This window comes from Rhincodon typus, chromosome 10 (assembly GCF_021869965.1).
Source record: "Rhincodon typus isolate 14 chromosome 10, sRhiTyp1.1, whole genome shotgun sequence".
Classification (NCBI taxonomy): domain Eukaryota; kingdom Metazoa; phylum Chordata; class Chondrichthyes; order Orectolobiformes; family Rhincodontidae; genus Rhincodon; species Rhincodon typus.
Window position 1 is genome coordinate 35554576 of NC_063341.1, and position 10756 is coordinate 35565331.

General features: G+C 40.3%; 1 protein-coding gene across 1 annotated transcript; it reads right to left on the minus strand.

Moving 5' to 3' along the window:
* Positions 1-846: 846 nt before the first annotated feature.
* On the minus strand, positions 847-9787 carry cpt2 (carnitine palmitoyltransferase 2). Its single transcript, XM_020513209.2, has 5 exons — positions 9609-9787; positions 8506-8586; positions 6145-6251; positions 4301-5605; positions 847-3068 (listed from the first exon to the last, which is right to left on the minus strand). Exons 1-5 carry the CDS (start codon positions 9758-9760, stop codon positions 2755-2757), a joined length of 1959 nt encoding a protein of 652 aa, XP_020368798.2. The 5' UTR covers positions 9761-9787; the 3' UTR covers positions 847-2754.
* Positions 9788-10756: the final 969 nt, after the last annotated feature.

The window sequence follows — 10756 nt, forward strand, 5'->3', positions numbered from 1 at the left end:
ATACACTGAAAAGTGCATCATAGAGATCACAGATTTTACAGGCAGATAGCCGTCAATGTTAAAATTGTTGTGGGGGGATTGGGATTCAGTGGGAGAGGGTGATGGTAATGCTCATGATAGAGTGGGGAGTATACGAGGCCACGAAACTACACAGTGACTGATCACAATTCTGCTGCTACTGGTCCATAACACAAAAATAGGTGTGTGTAGTGTGCTTCTATTTCCAAATCTATCCCATTTGGCAGAGTAGCAGGGTGACTTAATATGGAGGGTATCCTCAATAAGATAGAACTTGTTCCCACAAGGACTGTGTGGTAGTCACTCCTGCCAAAACTATTACAGGAGACATCTGCAACAGGTAACTTGATGAGGATGGAGTCAAGTAGGATAATTAACATAGATCAAGAAAAAGTTGTTTTAACACCAATCCCTGGGGAATGCCACAACATGCTTTCCTTTGGACCAAAAAACAAGCATTCACCATTATTCATTTCCTCACACTCAGCCAACTTTGTATCCTCGCTGGGCTTTAATTTTGATGGGATTGACCAGCTTGTTATATGACATTTTATCAAAATGTCTTTTGGAAGTCTACATCAGCCGTATTAACTTCACCAAATCAGTATGAAACTTTAACAACTGAATTTTTGATGCTTAGACAACTTGTCCTTAAACATGTTAACTTGGATGTACTTGAATAGGATTTCCTGTAAAACCTTCGGTGCTAACTCTTCAATTAGTCCTGATAAATTCCTGGTAAATATTTTTAATTGTTTTGATGGGACTCAAATCATAAACAAAATGCACAAAATAACTTCAGATTGAGAGACACAAACAATTCCAAAATAACTGTTATCCAAGTCACTTTATTTTTGGTTTCATTTCAAAACTGATAATCCTATTTAGGTCCATTATATTAATGCAATATACTTAGTCCAATTAGCCAAAATTGGTCCAATTTCATTCAACATAACTTTGAAACAGGACAGTCATTTGGCATTGAGTATTACAAAGTTCAGTCGTACTTCCACTGCTGATCCAAATATAAAATGAACAGTGCAGCGTACTCAAGTTGCATTGAAATAGCATAATTAAACACATCACATCACACGGCTTAATAACCGTTTGATTGTCCCCAAATTTGTTGCACCAAAATTGAAATATTAAAAACAAATGAAGTTTCATGGGAAGTATTACATCCCAACAATAGAACCACAGAATGCTTAAAATGTAATTTAAACATGAATAAGCAATGTTTAGAAAAGACTTGGCTGAAACTCCTGAATACTCCCATTGTAAGACTGTTTTAAAGAAAAGAATCAAAGGAAATAGGGAGTAAATATTGGGGAAAAAATAATCTGTTACAGTTAAAATTTATATTGAAAGTGAACTAGTTATAATATACTTCGGGAACAAAAACAAAGTTGCTGGAAAAGCTCGGCAGGTCTGGCAGTATCTGTGAAGAAAAAACAGTTAACGTTTCAGGTCCGGTGACCCTTCCTCTGCTGAGCTTTTCCAGCAACTTTGTTTTTGTTCCTGATTTACAGCATCCGCAGTTCTTTAGGTTTTTAATATAACATACTTCAGTATTCTTTGAAGCGTTGTGACCAGGATTTGAATAATGTGCAATCGAGGATGCACAAAATGTTCATAGGTTGTGGATAATCAGTATTTTTAGCTGTATAACATTGAAAAAGTGGTTATCGACTTGTCACATGCGCAACTCAAGTGATCAAATAAATTTATTGGTCAAGAAACAGATTGTAAAATTAAAATAACTAAGTTTGGTGCTTAGCAAGGCTAGAGATTTCAGTGTTCAGGATTAAACACAATTTCTAGTACTTTCAAGTCAGATGCAACACTGTTGAAAAAACAATAGAAATTCCCAACAATTTCCTTCATCTTCAAGACAGCATCATTATTGTATCAGTGTTATAGGTATTTTTAATCAACCTGGTCAGACAGACATTGTAATGAACGTCTGGAACAGGTGGGATTTGAACCCTGACCTCCTAGCCAGAGGTAGATTTATATCACTACATCAAATAGCCCCTGCATCGGTGTTATATTTCCAGTCATTATGTTGGCTTTTGTTGGACAACAACACATTGCCATTAAGCACTTAATTAGTTTGGACCTACACTCGTTTCAGAGAGAACCTTACAGGTAGAAATGTAAGGAGACTTGCACTCAGAGTCCAATGTGACCCAGATTCATAGAATCTCAACAGCATGGAAACAGATCATTCAATCCATGGAGTCCATCTCACTTAGCCCCAGCCCCCCTACCAACCTTATTCCTGTAATCCTGCATGTTCAATGGCTAACCCATCTAGCCTGCACATCCCTGGAGACTATGGTCAATTTAGCATGGCCAATCCACCTAACCTGCATATCTTTAAACTGTGGGAGGAAACCGGAGCACCCGGAGGAAACCTATGCAGACACTGGGAGAACATACAAATTCTCCAGACAGTTGTCCAAGGGTGGAATTGAACATGCGTGCCTGGTGCTGTGAGGCAGCAGTGTCAACTGTGAGCCACCGTGCCACCCTGAGTAGACAATCGCAAATACACAACATTTTCTCAACCTCAATCACTGACTGTTGATTCAAGTATCATTTTCTTCTAGAATATGATAATCACCAATACGTTAGTGCTTTAAATGCACACATTCTATAATTGCAGAGTACAATCATTATAGTCTGATTCATTTCTACCCATTCAGTTCATGTAACTCAGAAGCTGACAGGTTGTCATTCTAACACATCAAAAATGTCATTCAGGCTTTTGTTTAAACACTTTAAGAATTCTTTAGGGTCTCGAGCAGGATAGCTGGATATACTGCATCCTATCCAGTGGTCATGAACACCATAACCAACACCAAAACCATCAGGAACGACCGGTGCAAAGCCCCCTAATTGGACTGCAGGACTGCTGAGAGTGCTGGTAGAAAGAATATTATGGTTGATCTGAATATATGATGGGTCTTGGAATAGTTCTGGTAAAGATATTCCTTTAGATTTTGCTAGGTACCGCAGAGCAAACAAATGCCGGTCAAATCCCTGACCTGAGGGAAGAAATAATAAATAGTGACTGATGTCTCTGATAAATACATTTGAAAATTGAAACCCTGAGAATCTATATAGTACACAATTAAACACTGCATTTTATTCTTATGCAAGGCTTAGAACATGATATCTAATTTGATTCACACAGGACAGGCAATTGTTGAGGCTTCAGGAAAATTATGAGGGGACCATAAGAAAGATTCTCAGTTTAAAACACTTTAATTAGGGTTCACGCATTATTGTTGATGCAGAGGATAGCATGGATGTTAACTTGTGCATTGGAGTGTTATACCTTCGCAAACTTTAAAAGAGCCCTGTATGTGAGGATGCCCTTCTACAGAATTAAATTGTGCAAAGAACAGGGCTCATATTTCTGGGTCCTCTATTGCTTTAATACTGGTGAGGCCTGTCATAACAAGATTAGAGACATTTTGGAAAATAAGAAGGTGAACAATGGCATTATATGCTAGTCAAGGAACATTATTTGCTCACTACAATCTGAGATTACTGTTTTGACAGCCCTGGACAAACAGGAAGGTTAGCAGCACAAACAGCACACAACTGTAAAAAAAAAAAATTGCTAACAAATCCCAAAAAAAAGGTCAAAATCAAAGTGGCAAAATGTATTGTGTGATGACTCCACATAACATGGGCAAGGCTGAAAGAAGAATCTCAAATTGCTGTTTGGATATTTTTTCTGACTGACAAAATTAATATACTACCATTTTTTTCCCTCCCAAATCCAAGTCAGGAAGAGTTGGGAAATGTACATTGATCAGAAGATTATTTTACTACTTATAGTGATGAAACTTATTTATTTCTGAAACTTATAGGTCAGAAACTAGAGCTGAACTAACAAAATCAGATTTTCTGCCTTTACAATCTTGTGGACCCTATTGTTAAAGAGAATCAAAAATTAAAGACAAAAGGAACTACTGCTTAGCTATTTCAAAGAACCAGAACATCAGTAACAGGCCAAAGGTCCTTTCACCTTTATTGCAGTAAAATTCTACAGAAAATGCATGTTAGAGAACATTTGGGGGAAATCTGTCAGAGTGTGATGCTAAACCATTATTGAATAGCCCAGATATTTGAATGCTGACAGTGATCGAGGGAAACAGCAAAACCCTGCAAAGAGTCAACACCGTTACAGTTGGGAAGAATACTAGGCTAAACTATTAATCAGTCCAATCAAAGCAAGTGACAGGACCCATAGAATGTCTGGACTTACCCATGGCAGCCTCTTTGGTCAGCTGTCCATGATACTTGGAGCACTCATTGATCATCGCCCGCAAGTCTCTGATGCTGTGTTTTGATGGCTCCTTCACAAATGCCTCACTGCACTTCTTTGTGTAAATGGTGGCAGGGCGAATGGTTTCTGTTCGGCCATGTTTAAATGCTGCAGTGCTACAAGACTCATAGGTGGCAACTGTTTTCCCATACTGTCTCAAAAACGCCATTTGAAAAGAGAGTTGTGCAACTGCATCAGGGCTGACATTTTGTTTTTTCAGGAATTCCTTTCCACCTTTTTTGAACTCCAGTGCGTCAAAAGACAAGGTGCTCACTGTGTTATCAAACTTTTCCTTGGCACTCGAAATACCTGATTTTAGAAAATCATCAAGTTTAAACTCGAGCTTCTGCACAGACTGGGAGGAGTCAACTGCTGCAGGCAATGTAGTGGCTGAAATTGCAGGCCTCTCAGTCGTGTCCTTGAAAATTTCATTCATTAAACGCAGGACAGCCACACCATCACCCCACGAATGTTCAAAATTCACAGCTGCATGACCTTCTTTGGTTAATATAATGCTGAAGGATTTGTCATACCAGCGGTTGAGGCCATTTCCATGAAGCATGTTATGGGAGAGCTGCAGGTGATCCTTCACAGTGATATCATCAAAGCAAATACAGAAGATGGCTGTATCTATTTTATTCAGCACCTCTGTATTCCCAGCCTCCAGTAGTCTCAGTCTCATCGAGGTCCAAGTATCTCTATTTTCACTCGTCAAATATCCAAGACAAAATTCAGGAGGCAGCCTTGGATCAGACAAAATATATTTGAAGTGAGCCTGGATTTCAGAAGCTTTTGTGATTCTTCCATCTCCATCAATAACATCAAATGTGTAGAAATGTCCATTTCTCATCACCAACAAGTGCTTGGCACGGTCATCTGTAAGCAGCTCATCACGACCTGATCTGGGAATACGAGTAGAATTGAACAGTCTGTAGTACTGAGACATATCAAGTGGGTAGGCATTAACCATGTAGGCTCCATACCATGAAAGGGAGGGAGGAACAAATCGAATTATGTTCTTAAAAGAAGATGTATTGCTTTTAGCAGGATTAAGATGGAAGATTTCAGGTTCTAATAAGCCAGCTCGAAAAGTCTTCATGAAACGCAGTGCAGACACAGTCATGTTGGTCGCCCTAGTAACCTGATCATTGTTTGCAGAGTTTGGATCAGGATTAAAAGACATAAAAGGATTATGATTCAAGACGACTGGTTCACGTGCAGTGAGGTACATATCAAACCATGGTCCTAAAGAAATGAGAGGAAAGAAAAGATTCTCAGAACACCGATGATATCAAGCGTTACAAATATGTATTAGATTAACGTGTTCCATAATGAACTTATTTGTTTATCCAGTTTTTCTTCCTCTTTCCTGTACATACTGACTCATGTCACGGTACTGTTCCATGGGCATTGCCGGTCCTTTAGTGACTCACAAAAACAATTACTCTCCTCCATGTGAGCCTGGCGCAAGATTAAACTGGCAGACATCACACTTGAGTATCATGCCTTCATTCGTTGCCCATTTGAACTGTTTCCATCAAGAAATACTGAATGCTCAGAAGTAATGACCTTTGCCAAATTTCCCTCTATTCTATGGCCGGGGTGTTGAAGTCAATTGAAGTGCCTCCATTCAGAAGGGCAACCAACATAGTACATACCAGAGACTTGGCTTGCTTCTTTCTGAACAAAGAACAGCCAGACCCTCTCTATGTGCAGATAATGCAGTTGGGTATATTTCAGGTCAAATCTTGGTCTAGCAGATCAAATTGGCAAGTTGATCTCACCTGAAATGAAGCTGGTGTGCTTGTTTCTTTTGTCTTGGGCCACAAGTTCTTCATGCAACTGTTTACCAATTCCCTTTTCAAAATCCTCAGCCAATTGTTCAGTTCTCCTACATTACATCATTTAAAAAAAGACCACAGAATGTGAAGTTGTGACAAGTAGTAAATACAGTTTAAAGGGAGATTAATTATTTAGTTTGTCTAGGCCAGTTAGTCACCATGTTTTGCAAGTTTGAAAATCAGACAGAAGCTCAATCACAGCTTGAATTCAGAAATTTATATGGCTAAAGAAATAAACTTCAACACAAATCCGTTCATGGGCTTTCAGAAGCAAACTGTTTGTATCTGTTTACATTAAACTGGGTTCTGAATGATCTACTGAAACATAAAATTGCACCATTCAAATAGGAAAGTTGGGAAAATCAGTTATTTAAAAAAGAAACATGACTGTGTTCCTTCATGTTTACACCCTCATTTTTCTGCTTATGATGTGACATTGCCATTTTGGGGCAACATGCTGACAGTGATTAGCACTGCTGCCTCACAGTGCCAGAGTTCAATTTCAGCTTTGGGAACTGTCTGTGCTGTCTGTGGAGTTTGCGCGTTCTCCCCATGTCTGCGTCTATGTGGCTTTCCTCTGGGTGCTCCGATGTCTCCTTAGTCCAAAGATGTGCAAGTTTGGCAGATTGGCCATCGTATTTTGGGATTATAGGGATAAGATCTGGGTGGGAGAGACAGTAGGAACTGCAGATGCTGGAAAATCTGAGATAACAAGGTGTAGAGCTGGATGAACACAGCAGGCCAAGCAGCATCATAGGAGCAGGAAGGCTGACATTTCAGGCCTAGACCCTTCATCAGAATATTTTCAAGACATGTTTAGAAGCAATCTATTGTTTGTAATTTAAGACACATTGGCAAATGCTGCAGTTAATATTTCAGAATCCTGCAAAGAGCAAGTGAGTTGAATTATCAGTTAATCTGAAAGAAGAAAGGTTTGTTCCTTTTGTTCAAAAATACCACGGGATCTTTTAATTCAACCAAACAAGACCAACAGTACTTTGGTTTCGGCACCCAAAAGATTACACTGCTGACAATGCAGTACTTCCAGAATACTGCACTGAAATATCTGGCTACAGTAAATACTCAAGAAATGTGGATTATATCCATATCCTTCCAACTGTAGAGGAGAATATGCCAATACCCAAATAATCAAAATGTTCCTGACATCAAAGTCAAATCCTACAGTGTATTCTCCACACACTCCAGATGCTACAATGCTGCCAATCAATTATCAAAAATATTTTTTGAAACAAATCGTTTTATCAAAATTACTATGAAAAATTATGCAGATAGTCACTTTAATATTTCCTTAAATAGGTTAATCTTTTATGTCAATTCCAATTACTAATAAATAAATGTGCATCTTTCGATGCATACCTGTCTCACTTCCCCAAAACAACATAAATCAAGGCTGACACTTTAGTGCTGTACTGAGAATGCTCTGTGCTGTTGGAGATGCTGCCTTTCAAATGAGAGAGCAACCAAACTGTTTCTGCTTGGGTTCAAGTTATGAAATGAACCAGCAGCAGAGGCAGGTTTCCAAGCTGCCCTTTTACCCAGTAACCAAAGAAGCAGATGAAGGTCACTGCACTATTTTCAAGAACAGCATGTGTGTAATCCCTGATGTCTCAGCCAGTATTTGTCTCAGTCAAAAGTCACAAAAACGGATTACTGATTGTTATCAAATTGCTCAGTGTGTCTGCTCAGCACGTATTGGCTACCTAATTTCCTGCAATAGCGATCTCATTTCACTGACTGTTAAGTGTTTTGAGACAAATGGCAGTCATGAACAGCAATATAATGCAAGTTTTTTTTTCACTCTTCATATTCTAAAGACACACTTTAGGTGTGACAGTGAAGGTGTTGGGAATTCCAATGATTAGAATTTCTTACTTCCTGCAGGAAAAGGTCTCATCTCTGTTCAGCACTACCTGACTGTAGCACAGTTCTAGAAATATAACCCACATTTCACCATTCCACAACACTGATTGTGGTGTTTTCCAGCATTGTCGATAAACTTTATTCTACTTTGCAATTATAAGTGACAAATTCAGAGATATTATGCTCTTCTTTATAGCTAATTACAGACTAACAATTATTTGCCATTATCTTTCAATTGTTAGAGATTTTAATTCAAATTATAAATAACCTCTGCTCCAAGTCCATTATCCTTCTGGGTTGGATAGGATATATTGTCATGTCTTTGTATTTAATTCAAAAATAGTAATGATTGACCCACATAGCTCAGCAGAACACAAAAAAAACTGGCACACACATACCACACAAGGTTTGCTGTTTACTTACCTATATTGGTCATTATCTAAAAGTGGCTTCTGTGCAGTCAAGTAACGTTGCATTGTATCTTGCAATTTTGGAATCGGTAACCTTTGGATTTCGAAAAAAACAAACAGGGTTAGAAAATAAACTATAAGTATGAGCCTAAACTCACAAGATGACAAAACAAACAAACAAAAAATAGATTAGCAAGTATAATAAATATTTCTAAGATTTTCATGCATGCAGCTACCCAACACATTACATTTTAACAACATTGATCACACTACGAATTATCCCAATATACACTGTAGAATACAACTCTTTACCAATGTTGTGAAATAAAGAACTGTGGATGCTGGTGATCTGAAACAAAACCAAAGTGCTGGAGAAACTCAGTAGGTCTGTGGAGAGACAGATAGTGTTAACTTTTTGAGTCCAGTGACCCTGTTTCAGAGTTCTGATAAACACCAAAATCATAGAATACATACAGTGTGGAAGCAGGCCATTCAGCCCATCACATTCACACTGAATCTCTGAAGAGCATCCCACCTTGACTTGCTTTCCCTGCTCGATCCCTGTAACCCTGCATTTCCCATGGCTAACCCACCTAAGCCTGCACATCCCTAGATACTATGGTCAATTCAGCATCATCAATCCATCTACCCTGCACATCTCTGGACTGTGGGAAGAAACCACAGCACCCGCAGGAAACCCACGCAGACACGGGGAGAATGTGCAAATTCCACACAGACAGTCGCCCGAGGCTGAAATTGAACCCGGGTCCCTGTCGCTGTGAGGCAGCAGTACTAACCACTGTGTCACCCCGTGGTTCAGCAGGCAACAACGCATTCAAACTACAAAGATCTGCGGGTGCTGGAAACCAGAAACAAACAAAAACTGGAAGCACTGGAGAAACCCTTCTCCAGAACTGAACCATCGGACCTGAAACGTTAACAGTGCTTTCTCTCTCTCTCTCTCTCCACAGCTGCTGTCAGACCTGCTGAGTTTCTCCAGCACTTTCTGTTCTTGTTCCACTCAAACCACCGCCGCCTGCGGCCAGAGTCCCTTCCCGAGGTTTCCGTGCTGCCCTTCACCCCATTGCCCGGGGAGGCCTACAGCCTGGCACTGACCGCGGGAGGCTCTTCTGGAAGTGGTCGGTGGGCACGATGCTCTTGTGCAGGTAGTCCAGCTCGGAGCTGGAGCTGCTCCGGCTCAGAGTGAGGGAGAACCCCCCGGAGCGACCCAGTTTGCTGACTCTACAAGAGACGCGCAGCACAGCCATAGCGACTAGAGATTCCCGCCTCCGGAAACCGCTTCAACTTCCGCTGTATGAAACCCCGCCCACTGGACATCCCATAACCCCCACCAAAGGAAGTGAGGACACAATGAGTGAATTGGCGGCAATCCGAGGTAGAAACCCCCTGGAGGGAAGGAGCCGTCAATGTTTCGGGTATTACCCTTCTTCACATTGACGGCTCCTTTCCTCCAGATGCTGCCTGGCTTGCTGAGGACGAAGTTGTACACTGGATATCTTAAAATCCAGGGGGTAGTGTGAGTAGATCCCTCTCGCCACTCTCATTCATTCATCCATTCAGTCCTCCATTCATTCACTTTCCTCCCCATTCATTCATTCCCGCTACTCGTTCACACTCTGCACTTTCATTCATTCACCCTCAGTTTTCTCATATATTGACTTTGTCTCCACTCATTCATTCACTTGTACTTCCTCCAACCTCAAGCTTTCATCCTGTCTCAGCTCTTAATTCATCACTCTCCCCACTTTCGTTCACCCTCCTTCTACTTTCATTCGTTCATTGTCTTCCCACTCATTCCTTATTTCTCTCCCTACTCATTCACTCTTTTATTCACACTCCCCTCTTTCGTTCATTCATTTATTCACCCTCTTTCCTCTCATTTATCCATTCATTCTCTCCCCACTAATTCACACACTCTCCACTCTCAGTCATTTGTTCACTCGCTCCTTGTTCTCATTCTGGGGGGAGGCAATAGCCTAGTGGTATTGTCGCTAGATTATTAATCCAAAGACCCAAGTAATGTTCTGGGGATCTGGTTTGATTCCTGCCACAGCAGATGGTGGAATTTGAATTCTATTAAAAAATCTGGAATTATGAGTTTAATGATGACCATGAATCCATTGTCAATAGTTAGTAAAAAAAAAACATGTGGTTCAGTAATGTCCTGTAGGGAGGGACACTGCCATCCGTAACTGGTCTGGCCCACATATAACTCCAGACACACAGCAAAGTGGTTGACTCTT